General features: G+C 57.9%; 1 protein-coding gene and 1 non-coding gene across 4 annotated transcripts in view; both read left to right on the top strand.

Moving 5' to 3' along the window:
* AP1B1 (adaptor related protein complex 1 subunit beta 1) overlaps positions 1-17,817 on the top strand; it is a 44,922-nt gene that overhangs the window by 23,227 nt on the left and 3,878 nt on the right. For 2 of the 3 annotated variants that reach the window (XM_055404547.2, XM_055404548.2), the window contains exons 7-16: positions 569-790; positions 2,955-3,075; positions 3,445-3,540; positions 4,470-4,585; positions 4,841-5,006; positions 9,609-9,707; positions 10,105-10,364; positions 10,912-11,113; positions 12,342-12,485; positions 16,301-16,446. In XM_055404547.2, the coding sequence (XP_055260522.2) occupies positions 569-790; positions 2,955-3,075; positions 3,445-3,540; positions 4,470-4,585; positions 4,841-5,006; positions 9,609-9,707; positions 10,105-10,364; positions 10,912-11,113; positions 12,342-12,485; positions 16,301-16,446 (1,572 nt within the window). Of the gene's footprint in view, positions 1-568; positions 791-2,954; positions 3,076-3,444; positions 3,541-4,469; positions 4,586-4,840; positions 5,007-9,608; positions 9,708-10,104; positions 10,365-10,911; positions 11,114-12,341; positions 12,486-16,032; positions 16,213-16,300; positions 16,447-17,817 lie in introns of all 3 variants that reach the window. The other variant, XM_088828310.1, reaches the window with a different exon arrangement.
* Positions 16,872-16,968, top strand: LOC129542915 (small nucleolar RNA SNORD125). The gene has a single exon (XR_008683179.1). It is a non-coding gene; the product is annotated as a small nucleolar RNA SNORD125 (small nucleolar RNA).

Below are 17,817 nucleotides of genomic sequence, written 5' to 3'. Positions count from 1 at the left end.
GTGTTGCTTCAGGCAGTCACCTCACTGTCCACTGAGGGCACAGAACAGACCCCAGGGCCTGCTCAGGCAGCTGACGAGACTTTGGTCACTGCAGGCTGAGGCGGGACAGCCGCCATTCGTTGACCCCCACTGGGTGCCTCCCCCGCGCGCGGTCAGCTCCGAGGCAGCGTCATCGCTGGTTCACAGGGAGGTGGAGGAGGCCCCAGATCACCCAGCCAGGTCGCCCCTGACTCTTGGTGCTAACCAGCATGGTGCCCTGTCCACTTTGAGTGCCTTCACGACAGAAGGCCGGGGTTGACACTTCTCCAGTATTTGCTGACTTCCAGGAGCTGGGCCCAGTGCTGGACACGCATTGTCTTAGTCACGCTCCCCGCGACCGTGTCCAGTTGGCGTCGTCCTCTCCCCGGTTTTAGATGAGGAAACTGAGGCTCCGAGTGGCTTTGACCTGCAGGAAAGAGGACCGGCATCTAGATCCCCCTCCTACGGAAGACATGTTATCTTGATCACTAAACACAGGGTGCTTCCCCCGTTTGTCTCTCCCGTTCGCCCCCCTTGCAACGGACCACAGCATCTGTGAGCGTGTCACCCCCAGGCTGTCCCACGCCAACTCTGCCGTGGTGCTGTCGGCCGTGAAGGTGCTGATGAAGTTCATGGAGATGCTGTCCAAGGACCTGGACTACTATGGCACGCTGCTCAAGAAGCTGGCGCCGCCCCTGGTCACGCTGCTGTCGGCCGAGCCCGAGCTGCAGTACGTGGCCCTGCGAAACATCAACCTCATTGTGCAGAAAAGGTAGCGGGACTGCTGCACGCGGGCACTGGGTGCCCCAGGGTCAGGAGGGGGCGGTCTCTGCTGAGAACGGGGGCTCCAAAGGGAAACTGACCTGTCACTGGATAGGGTATCTCAACAGCTTAAGCCAGGGATTCTTAGCCACTGGTATCTTTGTCCTACAGGGGACATTTGGCAGCGTCTGGAGACATTCTTGGTTGTCATCGTGGGGGCTGCTGCTGCTGGCATTTAGGGGTGGAAGCGGGGAAGCTGCTCCACAGCCTATGATGCACAGGAGCACCCCACCACCCCCACCCCCACCCCCAGAACACCAGCAGTGAGAGGCTGGAAGCCTTGGCTTAGACTGGGCAGGTAGAGGCTAGCGTGCGCCTTTTAACCACAGAGAGTGGCTAGTCTGAGTCCCCACAGCCCTCCTGAAGCAGGGTGTAAGGTGGTGTGTGCGCATGCGTTCTTCCCGGGGAAGGAGTCCATGCTCTGGAGGCTGGAGGGCCACATGGACTCTGCATCAGCCTCGGGGCTGCTCAGGGTGCAGAGCACCCATTTCTCTCCACCCCGCAGGGATGACCACAGCAGTGAGCCGCTGCTCCTAAGGGAAGGCACCGGGGTGGGTGGGGCGAACAAGCCATGAACCATCCTGGGAGGGGCCTGGCAGCTCCGTGCTGGGGGTGGGGCAGGGCAGACTGCAGTGCAGCTTCCAGCCTCTGGTCAAACAGCTCCCTGAGCAGCTAATCCGCAGGCAGAACAAGCACCTCTCTACACGTTCTCTCTCGGAGGACTGCACAGGCTCCCTGTCCTTGTAGCCTCAATTTGGTTCTGCGCACATGCCTCAGGTCCCAGAAGCGTCAGGGGAGTTGGGAAGTTTGTAAAGATTTGGGAGGTAAATTCGGGAAAGCTGTCTGAGTGTCTAAGCAGAGGACGAGACGGGAGTCGTAGTTGCAGTGGGGGGTAGTGAGGTGTCGCGGCCCGTGCAGCCTAATGAGCAGGAGGGGCTCCCTGTGCAGGATGTATTTCACAAGCCAACCTCCCAAAGGGCTGAGCCTGATGCTGAGGCACCACCAGGCCCAGGCCCCACGTGCGTTGGGCAGCTAGTGTCGCGTCCTGGTGGTGGAAACCACCTCTCCAGCCATCCAGTGCAGGACCCCGCTGCCCCACCTCAGCACGACCGAGGCCCCTGCTTCACCAGGAGCCCTCCCGCTCCACCGCAGCCTGCCCAGCCGCACCCGGGGCGCAGGGCCCTCCTTTTTCCCGCTGTGTCTTCTGCCCTCTTCACCGTCCTGTTCCTTCTCTCTGTTGTGGACAGGCCGTGGTAGTAGAAGCCAGGTAGGGTTGGTGACTCTCGCTCCCACCCCGATTAGCACTACATGTGTGACCCAGGGCAGGCCACTCCCCCTCAGGTTTCCTCAACTGGGAAAAGGAGGCAGGAGGCGCCGGTTGAGGGGGGAGCATGACGCTTCTGACAGTGGGTGCCTTCTCTGAGGCAGGCATGCGTCATGCCAGGTGCTTTGCATCTACCTCTCGTGTAGGTATCCAGGTCGGGTCACAGGACCCCCACACACATTCAGAGATTCACTAGAAGGACTCACAGGAGAAGGCATATCATTGTCCCTGTGACTGTGGTTTATCGGCCTGGTGGGGCTGTTCAGCTGGACTGTAGGGAGAAAGCCAGGTTGCATCTGGAGGAGTTCTCTTGCCGGCCTCCTGAGCTCCCTCCTCTGTCAGTTAAGGCACGGTCAACCCCGTGTCCTACTCAGGAACAGTGGATGCGCTCTCGAGAGCCAGGTTCCCAGATGCCAGGCCTTTCTAGGACTAGCAGCGCAGGCCCGCGATGGTAATGTTTCTGACAGAATGTGTCCCGTCTCATGAGTGAGAAGAGGGGCCTCAGGTCACCAGCTAGAACTGAAACTGAGGCCGGACTTCCAAGCCTGTCGCCTGGTGCCTGTGACCTCCTGAATGTGAAGTGTTTCTTGCTTCCCTTCCTGGGATGTGGTTGGACATGCAGGAGCTGGTCAGAACCTTGGTCGCAGGTCCCCTGCCCAGGAGCATGCAGCTGTGGGAGTCACTGCCTTCACGGATGTCAGGCTCCACGTCTGACCCCAGAAACGCCCCAGCAGATGTGAGATGCCCCTGACCTGCTCTTTGCTCTTTGGGCACCCTCGCCCACCCCCAGGCCTGAGATCCTGAAGCACGAGATGAAGGTGTTCTTCGTGAAGTACAATGACCCCATCTACGTGAAGCTGGAGAAGCTGGACATCATGATCCGCCTGGCCTCCCAGGCCAATATCGCCCAGGTCAGCAGGGGGTGGTGTCTGGGCCCTGGGTTTAGTTTAGTAAGCAAGCTCTCCACAAGTGTTATTGGGTATATTTGTGATGAAGGAGCCTGTTCTTTCTGTTGTCACTTATCATCCTTCCATCAAAGTGGATACGTTAGCTAGATCACCCGAAACACCTGAAACAAGGCCTGTCCAGCCCTGACAAGTCATCCTTCCTGGTTTCCTCTCGGGGCACCTGAGAGCTCCCTCCCTCCCTCAGGACTCGCACCCTGAATGGGAGGCAGGATCCCATCAGGCTTGTTGTCTGTGCGCACCCCCAGCCCAGGGGTGTTCCGGGAGGGCACCCTGCCAGATCCCCCGACTCCATCTCCTCCGTCTGGGCCCCAGGTGTTGGCGGAGCTGAAAGAGTACGCAACCGAGGTGGACGTGGACTTTGTACGGAAGGCTGTGCGAGCCATTGGCCGTTGTGCCATCAAGGTGGAGGTGAGCCTCTGAGACTGTCCTGGGTGGGAAGAAGGAGGAAGGGCAAGGAGTCCGAAACCAGGAGACTAGTCTGATTCAAACAGAATCTGTCAGCTACTTACGACCCGGCAGGGCCTGAGGGTCACAGCTGGAGCCCCACAGGCCCCCGTGGTACAGATTTGGTTCCTCCTCATCTGTAATCACCCTTGGGCCTCTGAGTTGCTGCAGGTGAAATCAGCCCATCATCATCATGGAATCTCCTGCAGCATTAACGCAGACGGTGGGGCAGAGCAAGCTAATGGTGGGAGACTTAGCTTTCACTTCATGGACTTTGGGGCAGGTGGCTCTGCCTGCTGAATGTTTTGGCAAGTTTCATGATTCAACCGTCTGTGTGCCCTCTTTTAGACTCCTGTGTTCTGGCCCTTCCATCCCTCATGTTCTCTGCCTCTGGAGATGTTTTTGGGCCACTGACCCGACTCTCCTTAAATGGGTCCCTGGAGGCCAGGGGGTCCTTTGAGCCCAGCCTCTCAAGCTGTTTACCCCTGACACACGCTTATGATGGCAGTGGGGATTCGCTCCCCCAGTCTGACGCAGTGTGTTGGAGTTAGGGGGTGTGGGGAGGTCTGGTCCCAGCAGAGGCTTCCTAAGTACTTTTGGTCACTGGAGCCTGTTCTGTGCAACAAGCAGAAGTGAAGCCCTGCCCTTAGGGCTTGGCCTGGGAGAGCTTTAGAGCCGCCGCCTGCACCGCTCTCAGAAGCTCTGCCGGCCTCCCCTCAGCCTAGTTCTTTCTCCCAGTGCCCCTGCCATTCCCCAGCCACCATTCCGCACACATCCTCTCACCTGCTTTCCTGCCGTGGGAAGGTTGTGACTGGGCCCTTGACCGAGGTGGGGGGGCAGAGGTTCTGCTGTAAGTGGTCGCGAGGCCTGGCCCACGCTCTCTTCCCACACAGCAATCCGCCGAGCGCTGCGTGAGCACGCTGCTCGATCTCATCCAAACCAAAGTCAACTACGTGGTGCAGGAAGCCATCGTGGTCATCAAGGACATCTTCCGCAAGTACCCCAACAAGTGCGTGGTCACCACTCCCTGCCTGTGAGGACGCTGTAGTTCTGGGGAGCAGGGATGGAGGGAGGAGGAGCATGGGGAGTGCTTCCTCTTCCTTATTTCCCTGCTGCTCTGTGCCCCAATGGAAAGGGTAAAGCTTGAATCCTGTTCCCTACCAGCCTCTCGGGCTCTCGTAGAGTAGCTGCCCGTGTCTCTTGCCCCTCACGGGCAGCCCGGGCGCCCTCGGCACTCACATGCTGGCCATGCCCTGGTCTCCAGGTATGAGAGCGTGATCGCCACGCTGTGTGAGAACCTGGACTCCCTGGACGAGCCCGAGGCGCGAGCTGCCATGATCTGGATTGTGGGCGAGTACGCCGAGCGGATAGACAACGCGGATGAGCTGCTGGAGAGCTTCCTGGAGGGCTTCCACGACGAGAGCACCCAGGTGAGGCGCAGCTGTAGGCCTCAGGGCCCTGCCCCTCCTGATGCCACCCTCACCGTGCAGACGTTCATGTGAGAGGTGAATGGGCGACAGGCGTGGTCCCTTTCGTCCCTTGCCGTGGTGCCTAAGGGGTGCTCCTGAGGACAGTCTGTGGCAAGGACTCTGAAGGCTGCAGACGTTTCTGGTTTTGTGGTTATTTTTAATTAATTTATTTTTGGCTCTGCTGGACCTTCATGGCTGCATGCGGGTTGCCCTAGTGCAGTGGTCGGGGGCCGCTCTAGCTGCGGTGCGCGGGCTCCCCACTGCCACTGCGTGGCTTCTCTTGCTGTGGGGCACGGGCTTCAGGCACACAGGCCCAGTAGTTGTAGCGCATAGGCTTGGTTGCCCCGGGGCCCATGGGACCTTCCTGAAGCAGGGATCAAACCTGTGTCTCCTGCGTCGGCAGGTGGATTCTTATCCACTCTACCACCAGGGAAGTCATGACTTTGTTTTAATTTTGTATTTATAGTTGGATAGGTACTACATTGACTTAGTTCAAAAACTAAAAGACACAAAAGGATATATAGTGAAAATTCTATTTCCTGCCACTCTCCTGGCCTTGAGTTCTCTTCCCAGAAAGCACCATGTTACTTATTGGTTTCTGGGGGGAGGGTTGGTGGGTTTGCTTCTAGAGAGAACGATTTAGGAACACATCAGCCAGTTCCTCTACAGAGACAAAAAATAGTCAATTTTCATCACTTGTGATACTTAACATTTCATAAAGTCAAATTCTAATTTAGTAAGGTAAACCCTTGCTCCCAGGAGAAATAGAGAGTCGTGTTTCTACACACCTTCAGTCACCGCATGTTTATCTACTGGTCAAGATAAACGTCGTTTTATGTGTCTTTCTGTTTAAAGACACCTTGCTTAATACATTCCGTTGATTCATTAGCATTGAACTCATGGCCAACAGCTGTAACTCACACCTTAACAAGGCTCATCTGACACATGTATTTTCTCCAAAGGTATATCTCAGCCTTCCTGCCCTTTGGAGCCCCAGCTCTATATTGGGGTGGGGTGGGCCCCTTGTAAACAGCAAAATCACCAATAAAAGGCCCCAAGCTGTGAACAACGTGTCACGTTTACGATGAGAACTGAGCACCACCTCAGTTGACCTCAGCCAGGAGCTTGTGTGTCAGGCGACGCACACGTTCACTGCTCTGCACGTCTGTGAATGACCGTGAAGGTGCCATAAGCATGGGCTCTGGGTTATGAGTAAATGTTAGCAAGCAGGCAGATTTGCAGGTGTGTCCTGTGCGAATCATGAGGACCACCTGTTTATATGTTTCCTTCTCACTTATTTTTAAATATTACTTATAGCAAACCATGCAAATTCAAACTGATCAGCAGGTTGTATTTTTCCTTTAAAAATATGTCTGAAAGCCATGGCATTGTGAGAGCTTTTTACAGCCTCCTAGCTTCATGCAGAAGGACGCTGTTTAAGCAGGGTCCCTGACTGGTATTTAGGTGTCCAGCCTTCTGCTCTTTTAAACAGCTCTGCTGGGAGTGAGCTGTGGGAAGCTCTTCTGCAGGTGCAGCCAGAGGATGGGTTCTTAGGAGCGTGGTGCTGGTAGGAGGGCCTGTGCGTTGCCAGTCTGGATTGCTGTGTCCAGACTGCCCTGGCACAGAGATGGTTCTGGTTTACGCTCCCATCGTAGGGGCAGGAGGCCCTCTCCTTGTCTCCTGGAGCCTAGGGCGTCCTCAGACTTGGTGTGTGTAAACTGCCCGCTTCCTTTGCCTCATGGGAGGCAAGTTCAGAGCTTTTATAAGAATACTTAGTGCTTTACGATTTGGGAACTTACTTTAGATTGCTTTTTTGAGCCCCCTCGTCCTGGCTCCTAAGCCTCTCCAGTCGTGGGCAGGGGAGGGGCTGAGTTGGATCATGGAGAAAACAAGGGACTTCCAGAAAAACATCTAATTCTGCTTCATTGACTACACTAAAGTCTTTGTGTGGAACCCAGTGAACTGTGGAAAATTCTTAAAGAGACGGAAATACCAGACCCTCTTAGCTGTCTCCTGAGGAACCTGTATGCGAGTCGAGAAGCACCAGTTAGAACTTAATGTGGAACAACTGACTGGTTCAAAATTGGGAAAGGAGTGTGACAAGGCTGTGTACCGTCACCCTGCTTATTCAACTTATACGCAGAGCACAGCATGCGGAATGCTGTCTAGATGAGTCACAAGCTGGAATCAAGACCGCCAGGAGAAATAATCAACAACCTCACATATGCAGATGACACCACCCTAATGGCAGAAAGTGAAGAGGAGCTAAAGAGCCTCTTAATGAGGGTGAAAAAGGAGAGTAAAAATGCTCGCTTGACACTCAATGTTCAAAAAACTAAGGTCACGGCATCCGGTCCCATCACTTCATGGCAGATAGAAGGGGAAAAAGTAGAAGCAGTGACAGATTTTATTTTCTTGGGCTCCCAGATCACTGCAGATGGTGACGATAGCCATGAAATTCAAAGACACTTGCTCCTTGGAAGAAAAGCTATGACAAACCTAGACAACATATTAAAAAGCAGAGATATTACTTTGCCAACAAAGGTCCGTATAGTCAAAGCGATGGTTTTTCCAGCAGTCACATACCGATGTGAGAGTTGGACCATCAAGAACACTAAACACCAAGGAATTGATGCTTTTGAATCGTGGTATTGGAGACTCTTGAGAGTCCCTTGGACAGCAAGGAGATCAAACTAGTCAATCCTAAAGGAAATCAGCCCTGAATATTCATTGGAAAGACTGATGCTGAAGCTCCAATACCTTGGCTACCTGATACTGAGTCGACTCATTGGAAAGGACCCTAATGCTGGGAAAGATTGAGGGCAAAAGAAGGGGACAACAGAGGATGAGATGGTTAGATAGCATCACTGACTCAATGGATAGTAATTTGAGCAAACTCCGGGAGATAGTGAAGAACAGAGGAGCCTGGTGTGCTGCAGTCCATGGGGCCTCAGAGAGTCAGACATGACTTAGCAGCTGAACAACAAGCCCTGAGCCGCAGGCTGACTCGGGCTTCAGTCTGTGTTGGCGGGCGAGGGGGAGCTAGGCAGGGAGCTGACTCAGCCTTGGTCCAGGCAGCACAGCAGACGGACAGGGGTGAATGAGTGCCAGCAGCCAGTAGCCCAGGGCTCTGGAGAACTTGGTGAAGAGTCCCTGTGTGGTGGTTGTGGTGGTGTTGACAACAGCCTTGACCGCTGTCGTGCCTTGGGCAGAGGACACGGTTCTTTCCATTTGTTGTCTCATTGACTTCCCGTCCACCCTGTGAGGCATTGCATCCACTTTATAGAGGAGGAAGCAGACTCAGCAGTTAAATGACTTGTGAGGGTCACCAGCTGGGAAGTGATGAAGTCAGCATTCAGAGGAAGTGCTGTCTCGCTCTGGCTCCAAGTCAGCTGCCATGGCCTGTGTCTTCAGGGCTTCCAGAACCCCTGAAGTAGGTCGCGCCTCTCCCCCATCAGCTGAGGGCGAGTGCCTTCTCCCGGCTACCCAGCCAGGGACTTGAGCCAGGTCTGGAAGCTAGTCCCCAGCCGCCTCTGCCTTGGAGACAGCCAGCCTGCTCCTCCGCCGTTGGCCGCTGTGTCCCCAGATCGCAGGGACTCTGGAGGGACTCCTCCCAGCATTAGCCCACCCTGCACAGCAGGCAGCTCTGCCGCTTGTTTTCATAAGCGCCATCCTTCGGGCGGGCCCAGAAGCTGCTGCCAGTCCCGCCACCGCCCTTCTGCCGCAGGCCCGTCCCTGGCACCATCTGGGGAGCTTCTGGTTGTCTTCCTGTGCCAGGGCTGACAAAATGAGACGGGGCTAGGGAGGGCTGCGTGCGGAGAACTGTTCTCCCAGAGGTGTGTTTGCAGTTAGCAAGTGTTGGTTTTTTTCTGGCAAGCTTCCTTCAGTGCCTGTTTTTGCCAGGTTCTGGCGTGAACAAGAGCCAGGGACGTGGCAGGGGCAGACTCGAATCCCGCCCTCAGGGGCTGTCCGCAGGGCGGCCAGGTGGCTGCACAGCATTGCCAGGACTGTGGGGTGGCACCAGTGAGGGGGTCTGGAGCTGCAGAAGTGGGGAGGGGGCGCAGGAGGCATGCTCAGGTGCAGACAGGGCGGGTGGGAGGTGGGGCTGCTGTGGGCCGGGCGGGGTTCCACCTCGGGAGGAAGACTCCGCGGGCCCAGTTGCCTGCATCTGCTCGGCATCCCTGGCACTCGGTCTACTTGTTGGTGGGTGGTCTCTGGTAAGCACACCAAGCACACGTGTTGCCCCCATGAGCTGAGCTCCTGAAGGTCTTGGACCTGGAGCCCTGATGGGTTTCTGGGGCCCTAGTGCTGGGCAGCAGTCCCCAGCCAGCCTGGGGCACTGCACAGCTCTGCAGCCAGCTTCTCCTGATCATTTGGGCCAAGGTCCAGACTACTCAGCACGGCCACTCCGCTGCTGGCCTGGCCTGTTTGCGTGGCCAGCCCAGACCCAGGAGAGCCGCTCTCGACCTTTGAACGGCCTTTCGGTCTCTGAGGTCCTCCTCTGGTCCCCTGAGGTCCCCAGCCAGAGCTCACCCTCCCAGCTCGCCTCCTTTCCGTCCTCAGGTGCAGCTGCAGCTGCTGACGGCTATCGTGAAGCTCTTTCTGAAGAAGCCAACAGAGACCCAGGAGCTGGTGCAGCAGGTCCTCAGCTTGGCCACGCAGGTGGGTGGGGCCTTCCTGCAGTGCCCAGCGCAGCCCTTGGTCCACCCAGGGAGCCAGACCGGGAGTCCTGCCCCTAATCCCCAGCTCAGGGAGCTCAGTCTGTCAGATAGGGCGGGCGGGGGTGGGGGCGATGCTGAGCCAGCCTGTAAACCGAGAGGAGAGAGCAGTCCCTGAGAACCAGGAGGGCAGACTGTGTAAGGGGCAGGGAGCGGAGGCTGGGGCCAGCTGGCCTGAGGGGAAACCAGGCGGCTGGGCTGTGTCTGCTCTGCGCCTAAAGGGGCAGGCTCCCACCAGCACTCAGGCAGTCACGTTAGTGACCCTGTGACCCCACATTGTGGGCTCCCCATCCCCATCACTCACGTGCGCAGCTTTTCACGCCCGTCTCGTCACCTCCCAGGACTCAGACAACCCGGACCTGCGGGACCGCGGCTACATCTACTGGCGCCTGCTCTCCACGGACCCCGTGGCTGCCAAGGAGGTGGTGCTGGCCGAGAAGCCGCTCATCTCCGAGGAGACAGACCTCATCGAGCCCACGCTGCTGGACGAGCTCATCTGCTACATCGGCACTCTGGCCTCCGTCTACCACAAGCCGCCCAGTGCCTTCGTGGAGGGGGGCCGGGGCGTTGTGCACAAGAGCCTGCCGCCCCGTACTGCCTCGTGAGTCCGGGGGCCAGTCGCTGGCCCACCTCCCTGGTTCAGTAGCACAGCACTCACACCTGAGTCTGAGCAGAATTATGATTCTCGCGACCCTAGTGAATGCTCACTGCCCACCAGGTGTGGACTCGGTGACAACAGCTCTGAGATGCGTCCTCCCTGGAGAGACAGGGACCAGAGGCAGAGAGTGTTTGAGAGCCTGGGGAAGGGTGCAGGCAGCAGAGCTGGGCTCAGACCCAATTCTGCTCACCTCCAGAGCCCCATTCTCCTCAGGTCCTCCCCCGCGGCTCCCACGGCTTTCTGGTCTGGGTGTCCTGTCCTCCCGGGACTTTAAAGTGGACTGAGCTGGGGATACAGATGGCCCTCCCTCCCCTCAGCCCAGAACAAGATGGATCAGGCATGGGAAGGGGAGGAAGTGGGTGTAGACAGGCTCTCAGAACAGTGAGGAGGCCCGGTGCCTCTCCTGGGGGCGGATCCCAGAGATGGGGTCTGGCCTCCCCGAGATGGCACCACTCCCCGCCCTGCTGAGCCTCTCCCCACGTCCCGGCAGGAGTGAGAGCACAGAGAGCCCGGACACAGCCCCCGCTGGAGCGCCCCCCGGAGAGCAGCTGGACGTCATCCCCACGCAGGGCGACCTGCTGGGTGACCTCCTCAACCTGGACCTCGGGCCTCCGGTCAGTGGCCCGCCCTTGGCCACCTCCGCGGTGCAGATGGGCGCTGTGGACCTGCTTGGCGGTGGCCTCGACAGCCTGGTACGTCCTGGGGCCCTGGACGAGGTCGAGGTTGGTCTTCAGGGAGGGATCAGGAACACTTTCTCTGCCAGACGCCACCCAGGGATCATGTATTTCCTGTATTGGTGAGAAGCTGAGGCGTAAAGAGGTCAGGTGGCCGTCCTGCCTAGTGCACACAGCTGCCAAGTGGCAGACACGGGATTTAGCCCCTTGCCAAGCTACTGAACCCCAAGAGTCCTGGGGGCTGTTCTCCCTTATCCTCTGAGTCTGGCCCTGTGGGCACCTTGGCCCTGTAAGGCTGAGGGAGCCACCCCTGCACCCACTCCTCCACACGTGGCACCGATTGGGGGTAGCTGCCCAGCAGGCCCGAGAGAAGCCCACGAGAGGGCGGGACAGCCCCTCCCCTGTGAAGGCGGTGGTCAGACGGCCTGCTGTCTCCTTGGGATTCTTCAGGCAGCCGGAGAGCCAGGTGGAGGTGGCACCTGGGCACTTGTCACTTGGCCATGCCTGGCTCAGGTCCCCAAGGCCACAGCACAGGGAAGGGTCAGAAGGACGAGGGTGGTCGCGTGGGGCTGGGGATGCAGGGGCGCTGCCCATCATAGAGACCCGGGCCTCTCCTAGGCTGCTGCAGCCTCGCACAGGCCTCATGGGGTCAGGTGGGACAGCCGTGACTAATCTTCTGCCTCTCTCCTCCCTGTCTTGTCTCTCTGTGTCTTCTTGGCTTTCCCTCTGCATGTGGCTGCCTGTTCTCTTCACCCTGCCTGCTTCTGCTGGGAGATGGGGGATGAGCCAGAAGGGGTATGGTTCAACCCTGTGCCATCAAGCCTTCGTCCTGCTGCTCCTCGATCACCCGCCCGGCGTCCCAGGGTGGGGGGTGTCAGGGCCGTCTGCCCACCCTCACCACCCTCCGATGAAGTTGCCTTGTCATCCGGAGGCCCCCACAAGCCCTCTCTGACATCTCGGGGTCAGGGATGAGCACAGCCCCCTCATAGCACTGTGTTGAGTACCCCTTTCATCCGTGGGCCGTCAGCTTGTGAGCGTGCCCAACTCTCTCCCTCAGGGCTTGGAGGGCACGGGAGGGCTCGACCTCTCCTCTCCACCCACCTCACTCTCTCTTGTTTCTGCAACTTAGAGTTGACCTGGAGGCAGCCCTGCAGGGTGCCCTCTTGCCTGCCCCTGTCTTCTAAAGGGCCAGGTGGCCTTACTTCCCCTGGCGTGCCTGCCTCTGACCCCTTTCCCCTCCCTCTAGATTGGAGCCCCCAACTTCGTGGCACCCCCAGCAGCAGCAGTACCAGCCAACCTAGGAGCACCCATGGGCAGTGGCCTGAGTGACCTTTTTGACCTGACCAGTGGCGTGGGCACCTTGTCAGGATCCTATGTGGCTCCCAAAGCAGTAAGTGCCGTGGCTCCATGGGAAGCGGGAGGCGGACGTGTGGGCTCCTTCAGTGGCTGGCTGGGTGGGGTTGGCTCAGGCCAGCTGGGTTGCCCGGAGCAGCAGCTGACCAAGCGATGCAGAGAGCAGCGGGAGCACAAGGAAGGGGTGCTGAGTCTGGCGTGGAGCCTGGGGAAGGCTTCCCAGAGGGGGTGTTGCTGGAGCTCAGTCCTCCGATCAAGTCAGAATTGGCGAGGCGAAAATGGGGAGCTGAGGGGGAGTGCTTGCCTCCCAGAGAGTGGCAGAAGCCCCGTCTAGTGACTGGTCAGTGGTTCTCTGTGCGGCTCACCCAGTGCCCCAGATTGATGACAGGCACTTCGAGCGCCCCCTCCTTTTCTGATGAATGAGATCTACCTACTCATAAAATTTCTGAAACAGTAAGATGCTTACATAAGGAGACTTAAGAGAACAGGATGCTTCATTTCAGTGTGGTGAAGGCTTGGGCATGCCCGCCCTGGCACATCTCATGGTGTTGCCAGGGGTTGGCAGCAGTGCAAAGTCACTGTGGCACCACAGCTCAGGTGCCATGAGTGATGGGCTGGAGGTGCCTCTCATTTCTGATACGGCAACTGATGCCCAGTAAAGTTCCAGATGAAACAAAGAACAGGCTTCCGTTGATTTCACCATCATTAAGTTCCTGGGAATTTCAAGGCATGCTGAAACCCTGCAGAAAACACTCAAGGTCTGCAGGACAGTGGCTCATGGTGAAGCCTGCCATCCCCACGGCTGCATCCCTGACCCCAATCAGCTAAACCTCTCCCCATTATCAGCCTGGAGGTGCCCCAGATGCCCCCTGTGCCACCCAGGTAGTCCCACCCCACTCCAGACTCCTGGCTGGACTAGCGCTGAGGAGGCAGGGAGCTGGCGAGGTCACGGCCCCAGCTCTGAGGCTTTGCTCTCCATCCTGGCACAGTGGGTTTTAAGAAACGAAGCTTAAAGAGCGATCGCTTTGGCCACTTTGTGGAGGCCAAACATAAGCTCTAGAGCAGAAGTCAGGTGCCTGTGAGGAGTTGTCGACTGCTGATGGTGGCCAGACAGGAGGGCTTTGTAGAGGTGGAGACGAGCTGGGCTGGAAGGAGGCCTAGCAGGACATGGGGACAGCGGAGAGAAGGGTTCCGGCTGGCAGTGGCGAGGGCGGGCGAGGGAAGGAGAGCTGAGGACAGTGTGGTGTGGGCTGGGCGAGGACAGTGTGGTGTGGGCTGGGCCCTTTGCCTCAAGGAAGCTGCCAGAGGGGACAGATGTGGCCTGAGCCTCACAACTCGCAGCCAGCACCCCTCTCTCTTCCAAGGTCCCCTCCCCAAAGCAGGACCCAACAGGGCTTCAGGGGCCCAGGGACATGTCCCTTTTGATGAGGGGAGCTGCCAGCCAGCACCTGCCCTGCCCCAGCCTCCCTGGGTATGCCTGCCAAACTACAGTGGCAGTGGCCAGAGCCCCCAGCCATGCCTTTTTGCAGGATCTGGGCCTCAGGGGCCCCCAGTAGGCAGCAAGTCTAGCACCAGCGGCCTCCTACTTCTGTGCAGGGGTGCACGAACATGGCATGGCCCCCAGCCCACAGAGTCCTCCCAGCAGCCATGTGGCGCTGGTATTCCCTTTTTCTAGTTGAGAAATCTGAGTGCTTTAAGGTCCTATAACTGATGAGTGACAAGAGTCTGGAAGTGAATATAGGGTTGTGGCACCAAAGCCCCTGCCCGCGACCCTTAGGTGATCCTAAAGTGTTTGAGAACCTCCGTGTACCTACTTCAGTGCCATGGTTGTCAGAATCAGCTTGCTTTCTGCACGTGGATTCGTTTTAATTTGTATTAGCACTGTTTTGTCTTAGTGGAGGACCAGGTGAGTGTATCAGCTGGAAGGAGAGGTGAAGGGATCACCAGGATAGGAGTAACCAGGGAAGGCTGCCTGGAGGAGGAGTCCTTTTCAACATGGGCAGGACTTTCCCCTGCCACCTTAGTCACAGGGATGTGGGTGTGCTCTCCCTCCAGAAGTAGTGACTGTGTAGGCTACCTTTTTCTCACAGCACTGTGACCAACTCAAATTGTTTGTCCTGCCTGCAGTCCCAGCCCCTCCTGGTCAAGGAGGGTGAGGCTGTCATATGTACAAGAACTTGAAGTTCCTCAAATGTTGTAGCCTGTTACAAATATTGTAACTGTCAGCAGGAGCTGACAGTTCTAGACTTCATGAACCTGTAGCGACCAGGAGACACGATATCCCACCCCTAACAGTCAGGACGGTGATAGTGCCACTTCTCAAGGACCTGGGAAGGAAGCCTGGTGGAGGGGTGGGGCAGGGCAGTCACCCTGGGGCCCTGAGTGCTGTCTGTGCTCCCAGTCACAGCTCACAACTAAACCCCGAGACTCTGCCCACAGATTTTCCTGGCGGAGCAAATGATGAGCAGGTTAGCAAGTAGGATGGGGTGGGGGTGGGGAGTGCTGTCCAAGCAGAGGAGACAGTGTGTGTGTGTGTGTGTGTGTGTGGCCTGAGGAGCCATGCACACTGACCCAGGGAGGGCACCCAGCTGGGGAGGCTGTGGGCAGTGGAAGCATTGCACAACTGAGGGGCTTCCAGGGTGCCGTGACGAGATTTGCCTTCCTAAAGATGGCTTTGGCTGCTCTGGAAACGGGATAGAAGACTTGGGCAGACATATGTACACCTATGGCCAATTCATGTTGATGTTGAACAGAAAACAAAATTCTGTAAAGAAATTATCCTTCAATTTAAAAAGTAAATTAATTAAAAAAGAAAAAAGACTTGGGCAGCTACCCGGGTGGCTGCCATCTTACCTGGGGGCTCTGTCGGTGGCTTAGCCGTGGGTGGTGCCTGTGGAGAGTGGAGTACGTGGTGTCGGGGGAGGAGGTGGCCTTGACGGGACCTGGGCTGGGTAACCGTGGCCATGTCCACTGACATAGGGCCTCGGGGAGGCTGACCTTGGGCAGGGCCTGGGTGTCCCGGTAAGAATGGCAGCCAGAGAGGCATCTGCGCATCCACAGGATAGCATCCGTGGGTGTCCCTTCTGGGCAGGGCTTTGATCCATGCCGTTCACTCAGCAAATGTTCCCCGAATACCAATCTCACACCAAGCTCCGAGCCAAGGATGCAAGACAGAAAAGCAGAGCCCTCCCCCGCAAAGCGCTGTCCGGGCACAGAGGAGATGGTTTATCTGCAAGAACGTCTTTGCTGCAGAGCCCAACAAGGACCCTGGGGAAGGGTTTCCCAGAGGAGGTGGCTCTGGAGCTGAGCGTCCGAGGACAGGGGCAGCCAAGCAGGCAGGGAAGGCTGCCAGGTGAGAGGTCCTCCTGGGTCCTGTCGCTGCTCAGGCCTGTTGGTGCAGTTAAAGGCCAGCCCTGCCGCCTGCGAGAAGGACAGGCCGTGACTTCCCGGGGTCCTCTGGCTCTGGCCAGGCCCCGGGCACCTGTGGGCTCTCAGTCTCCTGGGCTCATTTGGAGGCTGGTGGGGCCTGTTTGTCTCTCCACCTTCCTCAGCCCTACTCTGAGCGTTCTTGCTTTGGCCTCCAGAGACTCAGGTCAGGTTTCGGGCACACCAAGGCCTCCCTGTCCCATGCTGCTCCAGCAGGCGGCCAACCCAAGGTGGGGGCCCCGGGCAGGCCGTGCAGGGTCCTTGCTCTCATCCCGAGGCTCATGTGGTCATCCCCTGGCAGTCCAGGCAGGTGTGGTCCATCTGAGAGGCCTCTTCAGGTGTGAGAGAAGGGGGCAGGGGAAGGACCCTCAGGTGGGCTGTGGCGTGGGGGCCGTGGCAGCCCCCTCCCCATCGTCTTCCCTGCAGGTCTGGCTGCCGGCCATGAAGGCCAAAGGGTTGGAGATCTCGGGCACCTTCACCCGCCAGGCGGGCTCCATCTCCATGGACCTGCAGCTGACTAACAAGGCCCTGCAGGTCATGACCGACTTCGCAATCCAGTTCAACCGCAACAGGTGAGCCCCCGAAGCTGGCCTGCCAAGGGCCCGTGCTGGGGCCTGCAGGCCCGGCCCTGCTTTCTGGTGGAGGGTCTTCCTCACAACTGCAGCTCGGGCCAGCTCTCTCTGAGGCAGTGATTTTCCTCACCATGACCTCTCTTTGTGGGCACCAAAGTCCGAGGTCAGTGGTGGGGAGTTGGAGGGGTAAGACACCTCCCTTTAGTTTTACCTTTCCCCACCGCCCAGAGGGGTGTTTCATTGACAAAATCTTCAGACCTGAGCGGCTCCATTCTCAGGGCGTGTCTCGAAGAAGGCAGGCAGGGAGTGGGCAGGGCCTCTGGGAGTTGTGTCTGCTCCCAGCGCCTCACCCAGGGTCCCCTGCACTGGGGGTCAGTGGGGAAGGTCTCCTTGGACCCGGCCAGCTAGGCCAGGGCTCTCTGGGGAATGCAGGCAGCCTCTCCTGATGATCCTTCTTCCTGAGTGGCTCTGGTGATGAGCAAACTGAGCCTCTAAGAAGTTGACTGAAGGGGCTGCTTCCTCAAGGAGAGCCTGTGTGCCAGTGTTTTCCGGCCATCTGTCAGACTAGGGAGGTGGGCACTCTGCTCCTTACCCTCAGGGAACCCTGCAGGCCCCCAGGAGTGCTCCTGATCATCGCTCACAGTGAACTTACTGTGTGTGGACAACTCCTGGTACCAGGCCTTGTGTCGAGAACTTTAGGAGTCTTTGTTTCTCTTGAGCCCCTTCACAGCCCAGTGAGATCAATGCCATTAAGCCCTGTTTAGTAGAAAAGGAAATGGCAACCCACTCCAGTATTCTTGCCTGGAGAATTCCATGCACAGAGGAGCCTGGCAGGCTGCAGTCCATGGGGTCACAAGAGTCAGACACGACGTAGTGACTAAACCACCAAAGTAGGTAATGATACCTGAGCTCAGAGAGGGTGAATGTCTCACCCAAGGTCACAGTCAGCAGAGGTCGAACTCCCAGAGAACCTGGAGGGCTGAGGCACCATGATGGCCTTGGCATCCCCACGTCATCCCCTGCTGCGTCCTGGGTGGGTCTGAGACCACCGTGGGCAGAGCAAAGGTTAAGGTCAGGCAGCTCAAGCTATGGGTCTCAGCAGTGCCGCTTACCCAGGTCTGGGCCTGCCCCTCCCTGAGTCTCCGTGTCCTGGAAGACGGGAGGTTGTGTACCTGTCACTGTGTTTACAAGGACAGGACTTCAGATGCCTGGCCTGGGCGCAGGGAGTGCGCAGTCCGTGGTCCCAGTCGGTACCGTGGTGACTTCCCTTCCCAGAACCTGTGGCCGGGCATCTCTCATGTTCTTGGTGCCCTCTGATTTGTCCATATGCCACTTAACCAAGAGGCAGGGCTTTCCTGAAGCTCTGTGGCC

The sequence above is a fragment of the Moschus berezovskii genome, chromosome 19 (assembly GCF_049115385.1).
Source record: "Moschus berezovskii isolate FMDL1 chromosome 19, NW_MosBer_1.0, whole genome shotgun sequence".
Taxonomy (NCBI): Eukaryota; Metazoa; Chordata; class Mammalia; order Artiodactyla; family Moschidae; genus Moschus; species Moschus berezovskii.
Note: the sequence above shows the minus strand (reverse complement) of the source record. Positions and strands in the feature narration are given on the sequence as shown.